The 23,829-nt window shown below is 36.6% G+C and overlaps 1 protein-coding gene across 1 annotated transcript in view; it reads right to left on the bottom strand.

Moving 5' to 3' along the window:
• Positions 1-4,264: 4,264 nt before the first annotated feature.
• The window catches only part of LOC122137060 (nuclear factor 7, brain-like), a 46,119-nt gene continuing 26,554 nt past the window's right edge, over positions 4,265-23,829 (bottom strand). Inside the window, exons 2-6 of the mRNA XM_042722428.1 lie at positions 14,271-14,366; positions 13,869-14,099; positions 13,745-13,767; positions 13,545-13,663; positions 4,265-4,934 (exon numbers count right to left, since the gene is read on the bottom strand). Coding sequence (XP_042578362.1) covers positions 4,411-4,934; positions 13,545-13,663; positions 13,745-13,767; positions 13,869-14,099; positions 14,271-14,366 — 993 coding nt within the window. The 3' untranslated portion in view covers positions 4,265-4,410. The remainder of the gene's footprint in view (positions 4,935-13,544; positions 13,664-13,744; positions 13,768-13,868; positions 14,100-14,270; positions 14,367-23,829) is intronic.

Here is a 23,829-nt window from a genome sequence, read left to right as displayed (position 1 = left end):
ACATGTGCTAAACCTACTTATCAGGGATCAACTACTCCTATGAACAACCACTGGCTATGATTGCCCAGCTTTCTTTCATTCTCACACATTTGTATTAATAAAGGCTTACGAAAACAAGAACCAGCGTTAACCATTAAACGCCTGAACTATTTAGTCTCTGCATCCTCTCTGTATGATCAGGCCATCTACATTCCAAGCTCACACTTAACTCAGCTCTTCCCAACTTTGGGGGTCCTAATTGTCTGGCCTAAATATATGATAGAGATGGTATCCCCACCCTGAGTCTCTCTGAGCCATCAATGCCAGATGCCCTGATCAACCTGACCGTCATCCCATTCCCTCGACCCCTTCGTCCTCTTTCTACTCTTCCCCAACACTATGTTCAACTAACAGTTTCATAGCTTGTTTGTGGCGTGGTCCTAGCTAGTGAAATTGAGTTAATTTGTTAACAGATGTTCAGGAGCAGGGCCACGCCCCAAACGATCACCTGACTTCCTGAAACCTTCATATATCGGGCCACCTCATACCGTACTGTTTGTTTCTTTCTCTCGAACCCACCCTTCCCTCCCTTTCTCATCCATTCAGCCAACCTTATCCCACATTCTCTTTCTTTCAGGTTGTATTGGGGGGTCCAAATTGTCTGTCTTGGATTTATTATATGGTTGGTATGGTGAGTGTGTCTGTGTGATCAATTAATTATGGATTGATTGATCTGACTGTCAATCATCCCATTCCCTCGACCCCTTCGTCCTCTTTCTACTCTTCCCCAACATTCTGTTCAACTAACAGTTTCATGGCTTGTTTTTGGTGTGGTCCTAGCTAGTGAAGATCTGATTAACATAAATCTTATCATTACCCTTCTCCACTAGATGTCACCCTTATTTACCTTGCGCGATGTTACAACGGAAAGCCTGTCATTCATTCAGCGCTTATTATGGTGGAGATACTGTTGATGAGAACCAAGAACAAAGCCATACGCGTGATTCGCAATGCTCAGGTGAAATGCTATAGGAATACTATAAATCTGCAGAAGCATTTGATATCACACATAAGGCGCCATGATTTCCACAATCAATCAATGCATGGCGGATGGCGCAGTGCACTGTTTTGTTTACTAACATAACTTACACACATACTAAAGCACAGGCGACGCTCACAGTGTTTTCAGCTTCTGCTGTCTCAGTATGATGATATGAATACACAAATATCATCTCCAGCTGCTCTGAGATTCATTTCATTAGTATTTTACCTTTCATTTGAGAAAACTACCGTCATATCAAATACACAGCAGCTGCAAGTTCCTCACGGCAACCCGTCAAAATAAAAGTAATGTTATAGTTTAACATTAAGAAATATCAGAATATATTACTATTTAGCAGTCTTAAGACTTAATGCTACTACTGCTAATACATATTAATAAATCTTTATTTTTAAAGGAATAATCACGTTTGTTTTCTTTTTTAATTTTAAAAGTAAACCTCTGTTGTGTAGCACTTTGTTTGCCAAAAAATAAAAGGGTTTATTATTTATTTGATTAGGATAAATTAAATGAATGTTTTATGCCTTCATCTGATTACCAGAAAAAATAAGAAGAACATTTTATAGGGCCCTTTTATTGTTTAAAAAAGGACCCTATACAAAAAAAAAATAATAGGTTTAAAATACAGGCCTGTGGTTCTTAATTATTTTTTAATAATTCACCATTTGTAAACTGATGTTTACTGTTCATTTTTAATATATATATATATATATATATAGTATTTGTATTAAAACTATATTCATTGAAAGTAATAAAAAAAATCGAGAATCGAAATCGAATCGGGACATCTGAATCGATACCTAGCCCTAGTTTTTGTTTTAAATGTAACTCACTCAATATTAATATCTTGTTTGTTGTATAAAATATCAAATTTGTGATCATGTTCACACGCTAAAAACGTAAAAACTGTATGTAATTTTTTGCTTTCATAACTTAACCCTTTGACACATACGATCACACCAGTGTGATTAGTACATTCAGTGAGTCATGTGATCAACTGCTGAATTCAAATCTGCTTTCGCACTTTTCCTGGCGCTGAGCCAGAGACATACATGCCGAGCACTTGTCATATTATCACAACTATTCAGTGTTTTCAACCATATAATGATTGTTTAAGGCAGGGATAGGCAACTCCGGTCCTGGAGGGCCACTGTCCTGCAGAGTTTAGCTCCAACCCTAATTAAACACACCTTAACAAGGCAATCAGTGTTTCTGGATTACTAGATAGATACAGGCAGGTGAGTTTTTATGAGGGGCTGAAGTTAAACTCTGCAGGATAAATGGCCCTCAGGACGGAGAGTTGTTCCAGGACCGGAGTTGCCTATCCCTGGTTTAAGGTTTCACACTTTTAAATACACATAAGTCCTAGCAAAATAATACATTTATAGTTGTAAAATACACACCGATGTCCACAGAAGTGGCAATAACGATCCTTACAAATATAATCTTACAACATGTTTTATTGATATCATATACACATTTTGTAGGTAACTATAAAGTTTACTCTGCTCTTCTCCCAGTTCACCAGAGACTCCCTTTAATGTCTTTCAGGAGGAGAGGATGAATTTACGCGTTGTAAGTCCCACAGCTCGATTCAGCGCAAACTAACATGGTGACGCCCATCACCTATTATAGATCAACTAACATGGTCATTATAAAAGTGTTTAAACTGCCCAATACTTTTAGATACACCCCATATAGCACACGTACCTCTGCAAGATGTCTGTTAAAGATCGCTTGATCTGGAAATCATCTGCTGTGCACAAACATCTCACAGACATCTGTAAGACGTCAGTTTTACATACATTCTAAATCATAAAGATCTTAAAGACATCTAAAAAATATCTGATTGGAAACGTCCTATAGACCTATTGTAGATGAGCAAAGATTCTAAAAAGACATCTTGCAGATGTAAATGCAGACATCAAATAGACGTCTCCGTGATGTACATGTGCTATCAGGGAATGTCAGATATATAGTGAAAATGTTTGTGAATATTTTGAATGAAAAAAGGAAAAAACTGAATAAAAACGATACATACAGCGCTACTGCAGGTGTGGTGTCACATGACAAACGAGCCGGAACTCGAACTAATGCACTAACCGCAAGTCTATTGGCGCAGACAGCAGATACATTCTAAAATAATGTTCAACTAAAAAAAATAAAAACTAAAAAAATAATGCTGGAGGCTCAGCTAGAATATTTTAAGCTCATGTGTGAAAGGATTAATAGTGTCATTCTAACAGAAATCTAATAGGCTTAATCATGCAGTGATGCTTTTGGACTCTCAAGATTTTTTTTTTTCAAAGTGAAATACTTGATAATGTCAGCTGGCATAATTTTAAAACAACATTCACAATATTATCGGAGATGATAAATATCTCACACCTGTACTAGCCAGTCAAAGAGTAGTGTCATCATCAGAGCTTGTGCAGTTGCTCTGGAGAAAAATGCACTGGCTGCCCCAGCCAACTGCTCTTGACTGACTGTAGCGGTACTACTTTGATGGTTCATTTTACAGGAATCTAGCTTCTGGCCCATCTCAAATCCCAGCCCAGCTTCAAGTCAAGCCCAAATTATACTTCGTCTGTCCATGTTCTGTGACGGTCGACGCACAGTCCATGTTATTTAATTTTTTTGGCATCAGAAGTGTCTGTGGACTTCCTACACACTGTCTGTGTACATTCCAGATTTTCTGTTTGCGTGGATGGTCCGCATACAATATCACAGACGCAAGGTGATGTTGAAACACAATGAGTGCATTTGGTGCTGCTGCCCGTGTCAAATATTGAGTATACTTTGAAAGCTGTGTGGACATGGCTGTGCGCGAGACAGAACAGAACACAGAAAAAGATTACCCGTTCTTTCAGACGCAGATCAGTCTGCACAGTGTTGGAAATTAGTCATGTGATCAGATATCAGTCATATGATCATCTGTGGCTTATATTCAGATCAACAGCACTCTTAAGGCCCGTTCACACCAAGGACGATAACTATAAAGATAACGATAAAGATATAGTTTTAAAAATCGTTCTCAATATTAAAGAATAGCAGAGTCCACACTACAACTATAACGATAAAGGCACAGAGAAATTATATCATTGGAATCACTTTCAGAAATTTTTTTTTTCCAGCTGATGAATGATAAAACACTGACAGCCAATCAGAATTCATCCTGCTGTAACAAGCTTGAGAATTTAAAGCGGCAGACGAGTGTGTGCTTGGAATAAACAGACAATATATATTTCGCTGGTGTGGATGCAAATATATGGACGTTATCTTTATAGTTATCTGTATAGTTATCGTTCTTGGTGTGAACGGGCCTTTACTCACGTGATATTAAAATTTAATGAACACAGGAAGATCCAGACTTACAGGTGTAACGATGACTTAATATTGAATGGTAAGATCCTCAGAGAGGAAAACAAGTCACACCAGAAAAATGGGAAGATTGTGTCAGTGAAGGTGGTTGTGAATGTGTGTAGATGTGTGTTAGTTACAGGATCAGAGAATGACACTGTTCCTCTGTCATAGTCCAGATCAACTCTCACACGATCAAGATCCTGTTCAACTGAAAAATCATTAAAATAACAATCAGTTAACCCATATGGGTCATATTGCACACTCCACACATTAGTCTTATAGAAATCCCGTCCCTTCCTCTGGTTTGATGCTGTAGTTACTCCAAGACTCCAGCATCGACTCTCTTTAACCTCCACATCCCAGCAGTGTGTTCCTGAGTTAAAACCCTCTGAACCCAGAACACAGGGGTACCAGTCAAATCTCTCTGGATTATCAGGAAGAAGTTGTTTGTTCTCACTCTCTCTCACACTGGTCAGATCTTCAGACAGGAGGAGAAATGGATTTGCAGTGTTTGGATCCAGAATCACAGGAGCTGATAAGACACAATCAACAGGTGCTTTTATTCTGATGTTCATATAATGATCAAGAGAGATCCCAACACATTAATTTGTGAATTATGAATTATGACACTTGTCCTTTTGATCAAACACATCTGACATTTTTCTCTGATCACTGTCAGCACTATAAGTTACACAATGATTTTAATTATCAGTGTTTAATGGCATCAGATACAGACATTAAATGTGTGATTTAAACATGTGTGTGTCAAAGCAGCACTTCTAGGCACCCTTTCAAAAGAAAAAAAGTTCTTACAATAAATAAATAAAACATATTTATGAATGTTACCAAGTGTAATGCTTTAATTATCCTTAAGAAGTTCTTCAGAACATCTTAAATATTTTCAAATTATTTTCATAGAATATTACGACAGGATTTGAAGTTGGCTAATATCCTACTCATGAGGTTTACTTCATTAATTCAAGAGATACCTGAATCATTACGTGGTAAGTCTAACATTTTTATTATTTTATGGAACTTATTTGTTTTTTTTCCCTCCCCATGTGCTCTGTGATCCAGTTTCTCCCGTGCTTGATTGTGTTCATGTCATCTAGGTGTGTCTTGTTTATTACCCCTCGTTAAGTCTTGTATTTAAAGTGTGTTTGCCCTATGTTCCCTGTTCCAGTGTTATACATCTTCTCGTCTATATTATGTGCTCTGTTACAAGTCAGGTGTGGGATTGTGGGAGACAGAGTGTGGGATTGTGTTCATGACAGACACACAGACATCTAGATTCAATATATTAATGTCAACAGTGGTAACAAAATCTTTAAAAAGCTTGTTACTGCAATGCATGCTGGGTGCCACCATAGTACAAAACTCATCCATGAATCCCAGCATGCATTGCAATATAAATTATGCACCTAAAGTCTTATTACTTCTTTGTCACTATTTACTTTTATTCTTACTGTTTGCGTTTATCTTTGCTGTTGATATTTTTTGTTTGTTTTTTTGTGTGAATTAATTTGCTTGTTTTGTGATTTTCAAAGGTATGTTTATCTGAATATTTAGTTGATTGTCACCATTGTTAAGGTTCATATGCTGATTCTTTATGTCTGTGTATCTGAACCCGCCTAAAGCAATAATTCAAAACTTCCTGTGTACAATGTGATTTTGAAATCATTTAGATTATCTAACATTGCTTGATGTCATGCTGTAGTGTCATAGCGCTACTATAATTCAATAACACATCACCCCTAATTAGATATTTAGACTCGTGACCATGAGATCAATCATGTAATCAAGCCATTACATGATGATTATGCCATCATCAGTGCTGAGCTAGCATTTCCTGAACATATATTTTTGTGGCTTTTTTTTTTGCTGTAACAAAAGTGCTTTATAAACACACAGTTACTGCAGCTAGAGAAACACTAATGTTAAAAAAGTCAAGAGTCAAAAGCCCAACAAATACTTATCACCATAATGGTGACTTCAAACAAAATATCTAAACTTCAGTTAATTCTCAATAAGAACTTCTGTAGACATATGACAGAAATAAAGTCAAATTAGTATTAAGTGAAGCTGGTAATGCTGTTTTTAGAGTTGTTTAATAATCCTGTCAAATTGTTTTAGTTCCTGATTCTGTTTTAGATTCATTGTCTTGTTTGTGTTTAATATTTAAGTTGTGTCCTTGCTTTCAGTTGATGTCCATTCTCTGTTTCACATTTGTGTGTGTCCATGCCACGTCTGTAAGTTTCTCCAGCGTTATATTTAATGTTTAGTTTGTATCTTGATCTTCTGTGGTTTGTTTCTAAGGACTACACACGACAGATCCTCTACTGGGCTCTTGAGAGACTTAGGCCACATCAACATGAAGCCAGAGCTTTCCCTATCAAATCTTTTTTTTTTCCCTTGTTCTAAAAAAAAAAAAAATCCATAAACATGGTGTTGTCTCAAGAAATATATGCATATACGGTAAACTTGTCTCCGTGTGGACAGGCCCTTAATGTGTTATATTTTGTTTACGTGATTTAATCTATGTGTGTGGCTGCTTGTTAACAGCAGGTGTTCATCATTAATGTGCAATCATCACTTAATTAACCTAATTAACTTCAGCACTGCTTCAGTATAACTTTTAACACTCTGCTGGTGGTTCCCATATAAACAGTGTTAATTTAACGCCATAGATTTTGCTGTGTTTATTGACCCAGTCTAGGGCTGGGCGGTATGACAGTATATTATGTCAACCGTAACAGATTTTTTTATTCCGTTTATACCGTGACATGTAAATAAGTGGACGTGGTTAACTCATTTATTAACTCCTTATTTTTATATTTTAGACATCCATCAATTTGTGATGAAAAAATTGCAGTGCTGGTGGAAACAACACGAGATCATGCTACCGCGACTGTCAAGAGAGGCATGACGGTGTTTAGTGTCCAGCAGCATCAGCATGCCTGCCGTCAGCGCAGCGCAGCATCAGGGGAAAAGAGGAAGGTGATATTTTAATTATTTACTAATAAATAGTGTTTTCTGAGTCAATGTTGCAAGGATGAAATGCCTGCTCCTCCAGAGCACCCTCCAGTGTAAGCGCTACCCTGATCCCCAGTTAAGGCCAGGGAGGGCTCCTGATTTCCCGTTAAGCTCAGGGAGGGCTCTTGTTCCCGAGTTTAGCCTACAGAGGGCTGCTGATCCAGAGTTCAGCCCAGGAAGGGCTCCTGTTGCCGGGTATAGCCCACAGAGGGCTCCTGATCCCCAGTTCAGCCCAGGAAAGGCTGCTGTTAAATGTCGTATCTGTCATCTCCCCCTGTACTTTGTGTGATTCCTCGTGTGATACAATTATGGATACATTCTAAGGAAATAGTGGGTTCACAGCGAATTATCAGAACTACTTCATCCTTACAAATATAATCTGACGAAGTTTTATTGATATCATATACACATTGTGTAGGTAACTATAAAGTTTAGTCTACTCTTCTCCCAGTTCACCGGACACTTACTTTAATGTCTTTCGGGAGGAGAGGATGAATTTACATGTTGTAAACCCCACAGCTCGGATTCAGCGTGAACTAACATGGCGGCGCCCATCACTCGCTATAGATCAACTAACATGGTAATTATAAAGGTGTTTACACTTCCAAATACATTTACTTACACATATTTGAGAATCGGAATGTCAGATATTTCATAATACAGTAAATACATTTGTGAATATTTTTTAATAAAAAATTATAAAACGAAATAAAAGTGATACATACATCTGTCATACAGTGCTACTGCGGCTGTGGTGTCACATGACAAGCATGACGCGTTGCCATGGAAACAATAAGGCGATACATTCTAAAATAATGGTCGCCTAAAAAAACTTGTGCTAGGGGCTCAGCTAGAATATTTCAAACTCACTGAAAGGATAACGTGACATTTTCAGAACTATGGTACAGCAGTCAACCACGAGAGCAGTGCAGCAACAGGACAGTTTAGAGGAGCACACAGGCTTACAGCGAAGAAATCATTATGAATAAAGCTTACTTGACTACAACGGTTCATATATCAATGTTGTAACGAATATAATTAGCCTTAAATAATGTATAGTCATCAGCATCTTTCCACCTCTTATGTGTACACTTAATTTTTACACACGAGAATTGCATTCACTGTGGACGCCCAAGCGGTCACCATGGCAATGAACAATCTGCTTGATTAGATTAAAGTGATTATTTCATTTTAAATATTGATATTTTTCTTTAAAAAAAGCATCGATTCACTACAGGAGACACTGTTCACCCCCCGGAGCCATGTGAGACACTTTTTTTAATGGATTGGCACTTTTTATTTCACTTCTTTTGGACTGAAGCACTGCAACACCCGCTGAGTGCCATGAAACAGCTTGAAAGATCAAAGACAGTTTTTAATACAACTCCGACTGGATTTGTCTGAAAGAAGAGAGTCATATACACCTAGGATGCCTTGAGGGTGAGTAATTTATGGGCTAATTTAAATTTTTGGGTGAGCTAACCCTTTAACCGATCACCTTTTAACGATGCAGAAGTGACAGTCAAAGGTGAATATGAAAGGCTGAGTGACATGTCAGTCTTCACCAGAATTGGGAAGGTTACTTTGGAAATGTAATAGGTTACAGATTACAAGATACCTTCTCTAAAATGTAATAAGTAGTGTAACTATTTCAGTTAATTAATGTAACTGATTACTTTTTGATTACTTGTCTAAAATTTTAATGTTTTCATCTGTTAATTATTTTCAAAAAGCAGGCAGGGTTAACCTTAGAGTAGTACTCAACACTGATAACTCTCAGACTTTACAAATCCTTTATTTGTTTTTTGATTTTATAATATAGTTTTTTTTTAGAGCAGCCACAAAATACTAATTCTTACTTAGTTTTTAATCATTCTGAGTAAGATTTAAAACAGATAAAAAAGTTATGAAAGTAAACACTGGCACAACAATGGCTTGGAAGGAAAAGAAGGAAGGAAAGGCAAGGGTGTGATGCATGGCCGATTATCGTGTCCCATACTTGGAATTTGTGCTCTGCATTTTATCCATCCAAGTGCACACACACAGCAGTGAGTAGTGAACAAACACACACACACACACACACACACACACACACACACACACACACACACACACACACACACACACACACACACACACACACACACACACACACACACACCGTGAACACACACCCGGAGCTGTTCATCTTAAAAAAATAAAGCATATACATAACTACATTTGTGTTACAGTACATATACTACTTTGTGTTTATTTGGGTACAAACAGAAACAAAACACAAAATAAAACCCAGAGCTCTATCCTTTCTCTCGTCCTTTCTCACTGTCGTAACTCCTCCCTTTATCCTTCCGGAGCTCCTCCGTGGGACTCGAGACCGGTGAGTGGCGCAGGTGTTGCTCATTTCCAATTACTCCACCGGCCTCGCTCTGTTCCCACAGCTCTCAGCCCCGCCCCACTTGTCACAATGAGATTATAAAAATAATTAAAAAAACACTTTATTTAAAGTTTAATTTCACTTACAATGTGCAGTTAATATTAATCAGCTGGGGGCAGTTCATCCAAAAGTTGAGTGTGTTTTTTACTAGGGCTGTCAATCCATTCAAATTTTTTATCTAATTAATTACATTCTTTTTCTGTGATTAATCGCGATTAATTGCACACTTCATGAACTTAAGCATAGACCATTTATCTTGTTTCAAATGTTTATTTTGTCATCATTTGCTATATCCAAAAAAAAAGAAAACCAAAAGATTGAAGGGTGATTCTCAGAAATTTATATTTTATGCAAACTTTTTTCAAGATAAATTTAGATCTTTCCAAAAAATGACACTTAGAAACAAAAGGACACAAAAGAACCAAATGATATAGGAGCCGATATAAGCAATATGAAAGACCCCCCCCCCCCCCCATCCAGAATTTTATAGTATGTGTAAAGTGCACACAGCAAAGAGCTTTTTTACATTTTAGAGAAGCCAAGTTGCGATACCAAACAGGACCACATGGAGATGCCATAAAGAAATCGCTTGATGAATGGATTTATGTATTAATGTATATGGTTCAGTTAAGGGTTACTTTAAGAATAAATATAAACATGACAAATCAAAACATTATCGTAAATGTGTGTGGAAACAATGTGAATGTACGGAAATATCTGTGCTGTGCATTAATACAATGTGTGATCAGTGCGTGAAGAGCAGTCATACATGCATTATTATAATGGACTCATGTGTGCTTACTGTACGACTCCTGTACGCCACTGCAATCATCTTTACCTTGAATGCAGTCTTCATCCATCAAAACTTTACTAGTGAGACTGGTTATCCAGTTGAGAAAACTTAGTTTGCGTCTCATCTGGCCATACGGCGTTGGGATGTGTTGACAATCCATTCAGTCTATACTTCACACAGCGCAACATGTGAGGGCTTGCGCTCTTCAGAGACAATAACAAAATATGACAGAGCTTGTGTTTTAAAGCCAAACACAATGGAATGAATAATTCACTTAAAACGCAACGCAAGTCTCTGTTCTCTCGGCAATCTCTGATGTCATCAGCCTAATTTCCTTCATATTAGCGCTGTTTTGGACAGATTGTTTGAATGCATTCGCTTACTGGATCAGTGAACTGAAAACGTTCATGGAGTTTAGCAGCTTAACATTATCTGATCGCAAGCAGAGATGCAAAATTGGGTTAAAGGGTTAGAATAGAAAATGTGCTTCAGTAATTTTGTGTTAATTGCGTTTGATTTTTTTTTATTTTTAAGGGTTGTGGATTGTATTGTGTGTTTCATTGTTTTATGTGTTAATGATGACAGCCCCTAGCTTTTACTAAATAGATAATGTACCAAATAAAATTGAATTAAAAATCAAACTAGGTGAAGTACTTTTAATTTCTAAAGTATTTGAGTTTATTTATAAAATAAAGCCCTTCTTGTCGATTTTCAGAATAACTACATATATAAGTAACTATATTGTGAAATATATTGTTACCATGAAATAAAATTAGTCATACAGTGAAACAGAATTTTTGTCATACCAACCAACCCTAACCCAGTCAAACATTTTAATAAATAAATAAATAAAAATACAAAACACTGCTAAAGATGGGAAAGATGTTTTTGTCGGCTTGTGGACCTTTCCCAAACCTGCCCCGCTCTCTCTCTCCCAACTCACTTCCTGTCATTGCTATACTGTCCTATCAAAATGAAGGCAAAAATGCCAAAAATAAATATTTAAAAAATAATAATAATATTGAATTTGATTATTTTGCATGTGTATTTGATTATTCATTATTTATTCAAAACTATGTTCCTAAAGTTCCCTCCTTTGCACCACTTTTTTTATAGTAATCTGTCCTTGTGTCATGGTCTTTCGTGGCCCAGGCGATCTGTAGATCCTCCCTTCCAGGACCCCGACCAAATGAGGCTTATTTTTATTGGTGGAGTTAAAGCTCATTCTGATTCTATTCACCTGGTGTTCTGAATGTGTAAGGTATTAAAAGGTAAATGTATTTGGGCCTAGAAATAATTTTCTTTTGTTGTTGTTTGTGACACGATAGACTAAATTAAGGCTCAATATATAAAGTTAAACTTATCTCTTTCCTTGCCCTTATGGATATGCAACTAAATTAATCTAAATATTTCAATTATTGTGACTGATTTTTTTTTTCTTTTTTTTTCTTTTTTGTAAAATGATTTTGTAAACCAATCGTCGATATAATTGAGTATGCGGATGCCCTGGAGTCACTCTCTTTAGTGAGGAGGGACCACCTCAGTGGCCTCCTTTCTAAAGAGAGTATCTACTTCTTGTTCCATTAACAGAGCCTGCTCGGGACCCACCAGGATGGGAAGAACCTCATTGAAGGGAGGTGGAGGAGAACCAAACTGGATTCTGTAACCCCTTTCTACAGTGTGCAGGACCCACTGAGACACATTTGGCAGTAGTTTCCACAATGCTATGCAGTGTACTAAGGGAATCAGTCTCTCGAGACTGACCTCTGGTGTAATTGAAGTGGCTAGCTCAGTGCCCTGAAGCGGCAGACCGGCAGGTTCTAGAGACCTCCGAAGAGGTGGCTAGCCTCTTAGTACCGCTACGTTTCTGGGCGGTAGCTGAGAGAAGCGCTTGCTGGAGACCGCTGCGCCCTATTACACCAGCAGGGTTGGCAGACTGATCTCCTGAGGGCACTGGGAGAGACAGGCACTGTGTAATGAGGTTAACCCCGCTCTACCCCAGAGGGGCCTGCCCTCAGAAGTCCTGAGGCCCTGGTGATATCAGAGTTAATCTCCTGTCCTTCATCCAGCTCTTTAAGCAGGTCAGCTTGGTAACCCTGTAACACCGCCATGGTGTGCAAGAGCCGAGAGTCAACTCTGCGTGCTTCACTCCCAAGCAAAGCACACATAGTAACGCGATCTGCTCTCGCCCTATAAATGTTTCTTATTAACCTCAGCCTTAGACATAGTAGAGCTATTGGGTCAAACAAGTAATGACTGACACAACACAGAGCGGTTGCTGAATAACAGAAAGCTGACAGCGGTTCCGCTGGACATGCTTTTATAGCTTCCTGGTTGTTACGTCACCTGCCCATGATGTCTCGCCCATCTATTGGACTGATTACACAAGTGATTCAGAGCGTGGTCATGCTGAAGCCGTTCCCATAGCGTTCAATGCAGCTCAAGTTCCTGATTGGTGATATGGTTTTTTTATTTTTTTCTCAAGTAAGATATAAGGTAGATTTGTGTTTTGTTTTTTTGATTTTGTGATTGTCTGTCTGGGATTTTTGAGAATTTTAAAATGAACTTTAGAGAAACTAACATGATGGAAAATCTTTGAGAAACCTGAAATACATATTAAAGTTCTTTGAGTTCCCAATATTATATTAGGGTTCAGTGTTTCAGTAGGAAGAATCACAATTGAAGCCTTAAGTATCTTTTTACTTTTACATTACTGAGTCTGTTCTGGACTTGAGTAGATGAAGAAATGAGATTTATTCTCAAAAATAGTTCATTATGTATCAGAACTAGTATGATCTTCATTATAACCAGCTGAAATAATCTAGTTCTTTTGCGTCATGATAAACTGTATGTATAAGAGCTCAGATCTTCTGCAGACTCACTGTTCTGGACGATGTCCTGCATCTTCTTCCAGACTCTGAAGGGCAGGTTGCCCAAGTAACGTGGCACATGAATCAAAGCTCCAGAAGGAGTCTGTGGATCCGGCTGTGAGATCTGGACTCTGGAAGAACATTCAGGAGTCAGAACTGAAGTGTCTTTGGTTCAGAAGCAGAGAGAGCAGAGACAGCAGCAGATCACTCACCTTTCTATTGAGACTGGAAACTCCTGCAGAACAAACACACCATTTATCATCAACAACTCATCAATCAATCATTCAATCAATCAATCAATCAATCAATCAATCAATCAATGATCTGAAATCAGACCTTCAGAAAGCAGACGTCACTGGCTTTCATCATCTCCTCCGTGTCTTTGAGTGTGTGTGAAAGAGCTGAGATGTGTGTGTTGATCTCCTCCAGCTTCTCCTTCATCATCTGCTTCTTCTGCTCCTCTTCCTCCCTCAGTGCAGTGATTGTAGCTTCTTCTTCATCTCTGAGAAACTGATGAAGCTTCTCAAACTGCTGTTTAATCTGATGCTCTGTTTGATCAGCTTGAGACTGAAATTGAATCATATTCACTTTAATTTTCTCAATCACATCAACAATTTACATCATTATTATATGAGATAAACTCATAATAATAATAAACTGGCATCCATTATATTAAATATAACAATTATAATTGTGTGTAGTAGTCCTATAGCTGTAAAGTCCTGATTGTTTCATCACCTTCATGTGTTGAACAGTTTTCTCGAACTCTTCTTTAATATTTTCATTGTGTTTAAGTTTCTCTTGTAAATACTTTAGTGCTGTATTGAGCTCTTCCTAGAAAAGAACACATTTTTTTTTATAAAACACCAGATTACAGTGAAATAAATATAATGTATTCAGATTTTAAAATCGAAAATAAAACCAAGGAAACATGAGTAATCACAAAGTATAGCTGACAATGTTTTATTTATTGTAACAAAAAAGCTCCAGTTCATAATGGGGTTCAGATGGATTAGACAAAACCAGACCTGAACACTGCTAGTTCCATTCAATCAATTCAAGACTTAAAATGAACTTTATCAACAGTATGAAGTTGGACTTAAAAAGTCTTAAACTGTAACACACAACACCAAAGTTGAAAGATAATCCAGAAATGATAAGTAAGAAGGTGACTGAAATACATCAGTCTGCGATGGGTTACAAAGCTATTTCAGAGGCTCTTGAATTCAAAAAACCAAAGTGAGAGCCATAATCTCTAAATGCGAAAAAGTAGTCACAGCAGTGAACCTTCATAAAAGTAGCTCATCCAAGACATCACAAAAGAACCAGACAACATCGAAGGAATTTGCGCTGAACTGTATTCTGTGTTTAATGAGTTTGCCTTTTTTGTGTTGCATTTCGTTTGAATATCTAAAACTATTTGGTATGAACTTTATTATGTGTTTAATGAGATTATTTTGTATGCGTAAATTATTTTGAATAATATAGTATTAGGATTTTCAATGCAGCTACAAATTATTCTACATGATCCCAGCCGAGGGATAATGGTCTTTTCTAGCAAAAAGATTTTCATTTTCTACAAAAAATAAAAATTCTATACTTTTTATTTTCAATGCAGCTACAAATTATTCTACATGATCCCAGCCTCAAGCATTACGTGAGTTCATGTTGGAAAGGCTCAAGCATGTGACGTAGGTAAGCAGAAGTACTCAGACGTGTGAAGTAGTAACAAAGTAGTGTTTAGTGTTTAAAAAGCGAAAAGGTAAACCGGTTTAACCGTTGTTTTTTATTTTGAGGTTGGAGGAGTGAGTTTTTTGTTTTTTGGGCATAAGTTAACTTTCTAAACCAGAGTGATGTTTACAACGTGATTATGTAATGCGTGAAGTTAGTGCAAGATGAGTGTTTCTGGTTAAATATATATATATATATATATATATATATATGTTATATATATATATATATATATATACTTTTTTTTTTTTTTTTAAGAAATGAAAGATCAAGTTTCTACTAGATAAAGACCCTCATTCCTCGGGCTGATTATTGTGTAGAGCACTTGGAAGCTGCATTGAAATCTGGCAGCTCTGGATCGTTCCAACCTGGTTTGGCATTAAATTATTTAGCAGACGCTAATCCAAAAGCTTAATTCAGACGCTTTTATCCAAAGCGACTTACACTATGGCCCCTATTGAAGTCCACTATTTGGAGAAAAATTCTAGAAATGTTTTCTTAAATTCATTTTGACTGAAGAAAGAAAGACATGAACATCTTGACATGGGAATGAGTAAATTATCAGGACATTTTTATTCTGGAAGTGAATTTATTCTTTAACTTACATTTCAAGTTATCTGTACTAAAATTTAAGTTAATTGAATTTAATGTGGCATATTTTCTCAACTTGCAATAGCATATTTAACCAAATTAACAAAAAAAAAAAAAAAAAATCCATATAAATGACTTTATTGTCCATTGCAAATGAACAAATGTTAAGGACAAACTAAAAAAAAAAACATGTTGAACTTCATATTAGAGATTCCAGAAAATCTGCTCCAGAAATGATATTTCAGTTACCTAATGTTTACAACAATTAACACATTGAAAGTGGATTACCATGAAAAAAAAATACTCAACTGTGAAATAACTTTTAAACGTGAAATCTCTGTCCCATTACATTTCAGTTACTCATTGTAAAAAAATAAAAAAATAAAATGCATGCTACTGATGCTTGGACACTGTAAAAACATGCAGAAACAACTTTTAACTGTAAAATACACAACACATCTATTAGTGGAAATGCACAACACAATTCTAAATGTTTGTAAATACAAACTAAAAACATAAATTATATAGAAATTACAGAAAGAATTACAGAAAAATAATTTCTATTCAATTAAATAAAATGTTTAAAAATTATCATAACAATGATATTTTTGTGTGCACTATCCCTTTAACACCATTTTGGCTTTGTTTTTAGTTTGTGAATGCACCATGTATCGTGAGATAAGTACCGTGTATCATATAATTTCATGACATTTACATTTAATGATTTATCCAAACCAACTTACAAATGAGAACGATAGAAGCAATGCCACAATGTGTTACAACACCAGATTACCAAGATTTATTTTTCTATTACCAGGACCACATCACTGCAGATTGATGGTGCACACTTTGGTCACCCACAACTATAATTCCAACAGGCATAAGCCAGTTGACCCCACAACTATAATTCCAACAGGCATGTCATTGATGAATTCCTGCTCTGAACCTGTGTGCTTTAATATATTAAAGATTGAAGAATTGATTTGTTATTTGCAATTATAACTACCTGGTCTCATGGCATAAATGTACCTGGGTGCACTTTTTAGCGAGACGCAAAATATGTACCAATAAGTACATATCACTGCAGAATGTGACAAAAGTAAATGACCACTAGAGGTGCAGTAAACTCTGACACCTTTATTCCTTTCTGCTACAAATGCATAGAGTCTCTGATTACTGTAAAGCTTAATTTTCACACAACTACTTGAAGAATATCATGTTATGACTTCAAAACACATATTACTATGTTGGGAAATTTGAAAAATCAGATGCTTTTGAACATTAGCATCGCACATATCTAGCTTCATATCTATGGGGTTTTCATATGGTGGTAGTTGCTCTGTTCAGTAGCCTACGATGGAGTACGGAGACAGACATGAGAGGGAGGAGCTCCGGTTTGAATCCCTTGTAACCATGGTTCGACAAAGCAGTTCAAATCTGCATAAAAGAAAGTTTAAATGGCACGGTTGCGTCAACAAATGCGTCTTTATACCAGTTTTGCATTTGTTAAAACTACTGGGTAGGTTTAGGGTTGGGCTTGGTGTAGAGCATATTTCCAACATGAGAGAGCATTAACTTTTAGCGACAGTCCCCGGATATTTGAATTCTGAACCGCCGCAATACATACCTCAGAAGCAACATAATAAAAAATACAGTAATACATACCTATTTCCAAATGCAATGAAAAACGTGCCAGGGTCAATACGAATTGAAATCCAGTGTTTCCAGAAAAGCACTTAGTGGAAGTTTCTCTTTGAAACTGCGGGGAAACATACAGTCATTTTCCCTTTGTTGTGGGCGGGAGTGGGCGCGCAAAAAAATTTTTAAATCCTGCGGTCCCGCGTTTTGGTGCACAACAAGAATGATGGAGTTGCATAAACGCTAGTCTTGCTGCGGAAGTCGGGGTTACACGGTGTTTGACCGTACACCGATTACATTACATGCCCACCGCCCCCACAGTGACAGAGCTAAAGTTTTTAATTTTGGGTGTCCATAGACTATGACAGTATGTGGGTGTATAGATTATCTATGGAATTAAGATGTATTATTGTTCTATTGAATAATTGAAAACTGTTTTTTATATAAGTTTTTATTAGTGATTTTTATACAAGTTTTTTTTATATAATTTTTTATTAATTATAATAAAAAAAGGGTAATTATATGAGTAAAAATATAATAAATATAACTTTTTGCAAAATTCTCCTCTCTAGTGTATTTTTCTGGCTAGTTTATGAACACTGAATGGATTTTCTGTGGTTGTGTGACAATGTTTTCAAGCTGCTGTCTTTCTGTGGTTCAAACACTCAGTGAGTGATTACATGGTAAACTATACATTCAGTAAGTTGTAATATATCTTTCAACATGCTCTCGAATGTTCATTCATGTTTATTTTGTGCTAATTAGAATGCGCTCCTGCTTCACTTGAACTGAGGCAAAGCAGGAGCACACGTGAACAGCTCCAAACTTTATTTATTGTTTGAAATTATTTCTAAAACTAACAGAATTTGTCTTTGTTTCCTATTATCAAAAGTAACCTTCTCTGTCTTGTCTGTCCGTGTGTTGTCTATGTCCTCTTTGCTCTGCGATGTTTTTCACTCCGTAAGAAAATGGTGATCATGGATACAAATGCATGGTGTATTTTGATCCACAACAAACACTCATTCAACATCATCTATTAAGTCATAAAGTTTCATAAACATATATAATCTTAATTAACTTTTAATTAGAGACCATTTATATAAAAAAAATAAAGAGGAATAAAGATTGGATTGTGGCCTTGATTAGCTTTTGATAAATAGATGTTGGTAAAACATGTGCTGGTGTGGATCTTTGAGATTACAGTATGTGAGACAGTGACATTTTGTTTTATATGAATTTTATTATATTAATACACAAAATCCAGGATGGAGGATACAATTAATAAAGCAAAGTTTTCCTGAATTTTGAGTATGAATCACTATTGAATTTTTGTTACAAACTAAAAATATTTATGCACCAAAACAAGACAACATTGTCACAGGTCAGGCTTCCTGGCTTCCTCTACTGTCTGTGTTGTCATGTCTTTTTCAGCGGCTCGTGAGCAGTGCAATCAGTGCTGGTGGGTCAAGTGAGAGAGTGGAGAATGGCCATGTGGGATAATGAGCAGAACTGCTGTTCCTCCTTTGAGAGTTTCTCAGAGGAACTGTGCAAGGTGTCTGATCGCTTAGCTCAGGGAACTGAGGCGACACAAGTCTTGGTGCTACTACGGCAGAGAGAAGGTTCAGTATCCAGTTACTCGATCGAGTTTTGCATGAGAGAGAGAGAGTATCTTATAATTATATAGCCTATTACATTATTTTATATTATGCATACCTATTACTTTTACACTCTGCTCAACTCTCTATACAAACCCGATTCCAAAAAAGTTGGGACACTGTACAAATTGTGAGTAAAAAATGGAATGGAATAATTTACAAATCTCATAAACTTATATTTTATTCACAATAGAATATAGATAACATATCAAATGTTGAAAGTGAGACATTTTGAAATGTCAGCGCCAAATATTGGCTCATTTTGATTTCATGAGAGCTACATTCCAAAAAAGTTGGGACAGGTATCAATAAGAGGCCGTAAAAGTTAAATGTACATATATAAGGAACAGCTGGAGGACCAATTTGCAACTTATTAGGTCAATTGGCAACATGATTGAGATATAAAAGAGAGCCTCTCAGAGTGGCAGTGTCTCTCAGAAGTCAAGATGGGCAGAGGATCACCAATTCCCCCCAATGCTGCGCGAAAAATGGTGGAGCAATATCAGAAAGGAGTTCTCAGAGAAAAAATTGCAAAGAGTTTCTAGTTGATTATCCTCTACAGTGCATACAATATCATCCAAAGATTCAGAGAATCTGGAACAATCTCTGTGGGTAAGGGTCAAGGCCAGAAAACCATACTGGATGCCTGTGATCTTCGGCCCCTTAGACGGCACTGTATCACATACAGGAATGCTACTGTAATGGAAATCACAACATGGGCTCAAGAATACTTCCAGAAAACATTCTCGGTGAACACAATCCATCAGGCCATTCGCCGCTGCGGCTAAAACTCTATAGGTCAAAAAAGAAGCCATATCTAAACATGATCCAGAAGCGCAGGCGTTTTCTCTGGGCCAAGGCTCAGACCACATACTGCATCAATTACAACATCATGGCTGCGTAGAAGAAGGATCCGGGTACTGAAATGGCCAGCCTGCAGTCCAGATCCTTTCACCCATAGAAAAACATTTGGTGCATCATAAGAGAGGGAAGATGCTATAAAGAAGACTCCAAGACAGCTGAGCAGCTAGAAGCCTGTATTAGACAAGAATGGGACAACATTCCTATTCCTAAACTTCTGGGAGCAACTTGTCTCCTCAGTCCCCAGACGTTTGCAGACTGTTATAAAAAAGAAGAGGGATGCCACACAGTGGTAAACATGGCCTTGTCCCAACTTTTTTTGAGAGATGTTGATGTCATGAAAATTTAAAATCAACTTATTTTTCCCTTAAAATTATACATTTTCTCAATTTAAACATTTGATATGTCATCTGTGTTGTATTCTGAATAAAATATTGAAATTGGAAACTTCCACATCGTTGCATTCTGTTTTTATTCACAATTTGTACAGTGTCCCAACTTTTTTGGAATCGGGTTTGTACATTGGATTGGTTTTAATAGCTTTAAAATTGCCAAAGAAGTAAGGTAACACCAGTGACAAAAAAGGTACATGTGGTCTTTAAATAAATGCACAATTTTTTTTTTAAATAATTCATCAACCTGTCATTAATGTGTATTCACAAAGTCAAAAAAAGGTAATATAATAATGTGGTCTAAGTTTAAATGTTAAAAAAGAAATACATTTTAAGACATCTTGCCATACCAAAAGTGGACGTTTCTGTAGAATGATCCTAATAATGAACCAAAAACTAAGCATTTGTTTGAAAGTAAGGGAAAAATCCATAGGACTTTTTGTTTCATTTATGTGTTACAATGTGGGTGTGTCATCCCTCTTATTCATTTATAACAAGTAATGTTAATAATACATTTTGTTAAAAGATTGGGGGAAGAAGATCAAACATTAAAGATCGAAATAAGTGCTACAGATGCTGAATGTCATCGACAAATATATTTTCTTGTTAAATGGATGGATAACACTTAAATGTAATGGATAACACTGGTGTTGTCACAAATTAATTAATAAGTGGGAACTTTTCCCTACTGGCAAATCCCTATTCTTATGGCTGCATTCATGTTACAGTTACTTTTGAGCACAATAACATTAAAGGCTTATTAGCATACCATTACACTTAGTTGGAGAGTCAAGAAGGATGTGTTTTTTTTTTTTTTTTATAAAAAAATTTAATTCACCATCTTCTGTACCCTCAGCTGATTTGCATTACAATATTTGCAATGACCTCTTGTCCAAAACTGAGTGTATTGTCTAAAACAAGGGTAGGCACATTCATAATAGAGAGCCGCTGTCCAGCAAAGTTTAGCTCCAACCCTAATCAAATGAACATGATAATGATTGTCATTGTTATTAATTATTATTTGGGTGAGGGTTTTTTTTCAGGGTTGGAGCTAAACTATAGGAATGAACATGCCTACCCCTGGTCTAAAATAAAAGTTTACGACTGATGTGTATTTACACTTAACTGAACATTGATTTCTGCACATTCTAATGGGTAGGGCAGCTTGTTGCAAAGGAGCGGAAATTTTCTGGAAACTTTCCATGGGAACTTTCGTCTGGGGAATTTTGGAACTTTGAAACTTAATTTATGGGAATTTAAAAAAAATGAAAATTTGGGAAAATTTATAAAACTATCATATGCAAACATAAATATAAACATTTTGTTTGATCATAGGCTCACATGCATGCAAACTAATACAAATTGTAATATTTAATATAATATAATACATATTTAATAATTTTGGGGATTTTTGTGGGGGGGGGGGGCTGTGATGAATTTATTTCAGGATTTATTGAACAGTGTTTATTCAAAATACATTTACATTTAGTCATTTAGAAGACACCTTTATCTAAAGCGACTTACAAATGATGACAATGGAAGCAATCAAAATCAACAAAAGAGCAATGATATGCAAGTGCTAAAACAAGTCTCAGTTATACAATACACAATGTAATTGTGTAATTTTTTTAATTATATAATAAATAAAAAGAAAAGAGTTAGAATAGAAAAAGAATAGGGCAAACTAGTGTTAAAGAGCAGGTCATATGGATTTTTGCAAAATATCTCTTTTGCAGTTTATAACATAGCTATCCTTAAACGAAAACAATCTGCAAAGTTGTTAATCAAAAAAGTGCATGATAAATAAAGATATTATCTCTCAAAAGAGAGAGTCCGTTCTGAGTCACCTTAACGAGTCATTATATTTTCAAATCTTTTGCCTGGTTCGGTATACGTCACTGGGTAACACATTTGCATAATATATATATATATAAGAAAACAAGCAGTAAATAGATTGCAAGTCTAAAAATGACACTTTTGTTTTTAAAGAATAGAATTAGATTAGAGAGTGCTACAGTTAGAAGGTCAAATAATGAAGAGATGTGATTTTTAGCCGATTCTTGAAGATGGCTAAGGGCTCGGATTGAGTTGGGCAGGTCATTCCACCAGGAGGGAACATTTAATTTAAAAGTCTGTGAAAGTGATTTTGTGCCTCTTTGGCATGGCACAACAAAGCGATGTTCACTTGCAGAACGCAAGCTTCTAGAGGACAGAGGAGTGACGTGCATTCCTTTGGCTCATTAAAAATTAATCTTGCTGCAAAAAAAAAAAAAAAAAAAAAAAAAATCTTGCTTCTGGATTAATTGTAAATGCTAGAACTGGCTGGAAGACCTGCCAGAAATTGTGATGATATGATGGGTTTGCTGGAACCACAAGCGGTTCTGTCTTGGCAAGATTGAGTTGGTGATGATCCTTCATCCAGCAAGAAATGTTAGACAAGCTGAGATGCAAGCAGCTACCATTGGATCATCAGGATGGATTGAGAGGTAGAGTTGAGTGTCATCAGCATAGCAGTGATATGAAAAGCCATGTTTCTGAATGACAGAACCTAATGATGAATGAATGAATGAATGATGCATTTATATAGCACTTTATTTTGTATTGTTGTACACCCAAAGCGCTTTTACAATCATGTGGGGGGTCTCTCCTCAACCACCACCAGTGTGCAGCATCCACTTGGATGATGTGACAGCAGCCACAGGACAACAGCGCCAGTGCGCTCACCACACACCAGCTACAGGTGGAGAGGAGAGAGAGACAGAGCCAATCAAGTACAATGCAATGTACACAGAGAAGAGGTCCAAGAACTGAGCCCTGAGGCACCCCAGTAATTAGATGTTGCGACTTCGACACCTCACCTCTCCAAGATACTAAAGACCTATCTGAGAGATAAGACGCAAACCACTGGAGTGCAGTTCCTGAGATGCCCTTTGCCAGTAGGGTTGACAGGAGGATCTGGTGGTTAACCATGTCAAAAGCAGCAGACAGATCCAGCAAGATAAGTATTGAAGATCTGGATTCCGCTCTTGCCAGTCTTAGGGCTTCAACAACTGAGAGCAAAGCAGTCTCGGTTGAATGTTCACTTCTGAAACCAGACTGGTTGCTGCCGAGGAGGTTGTTCTGTGTGAGAAAGGCAGAGACTTGGTTGAACACAGCTCGTTCACGTGTTTTTGCAATGAAAGAAAGAAGGGAAACCGGTCTGTAGGGATATCTGGTTGGATCACAAGACTGGAGTAGAGAGCACTAAGAATTGTTTGTCACGAGCACAGTAACTGAAATCTAAAACAGCTAAAAGAAAAAACTCAATAAACTACCGCACATATTTAATAAACTACACATCAATATCACATCAATTTCTGAAATCTAGAACAAGAGATGCTGAAAATAAATATAAAGAATATAAGAATAAATTGGTAAATATAACTAGAA

Source organism: Cyprinus carpio, chromosome B4 (genome assembly GCF_018340385.1).
Source record: "Cyprinus carpio isolate SPL01 chromosome B4, ASM1834038v1, whole genome shotgun sequence".
NCBI classification, from domain to species: Eukaryota; Metazoa; Chordata; class Actinopteri; order Cypriniformes; family Cyprinidae; genus Cyprinus; species Cyprinus carpio.
Note: the sequence above shows the minus strand (reverse complement) of the source record. Positions and strands in the feature narration are given on the sequence as shown.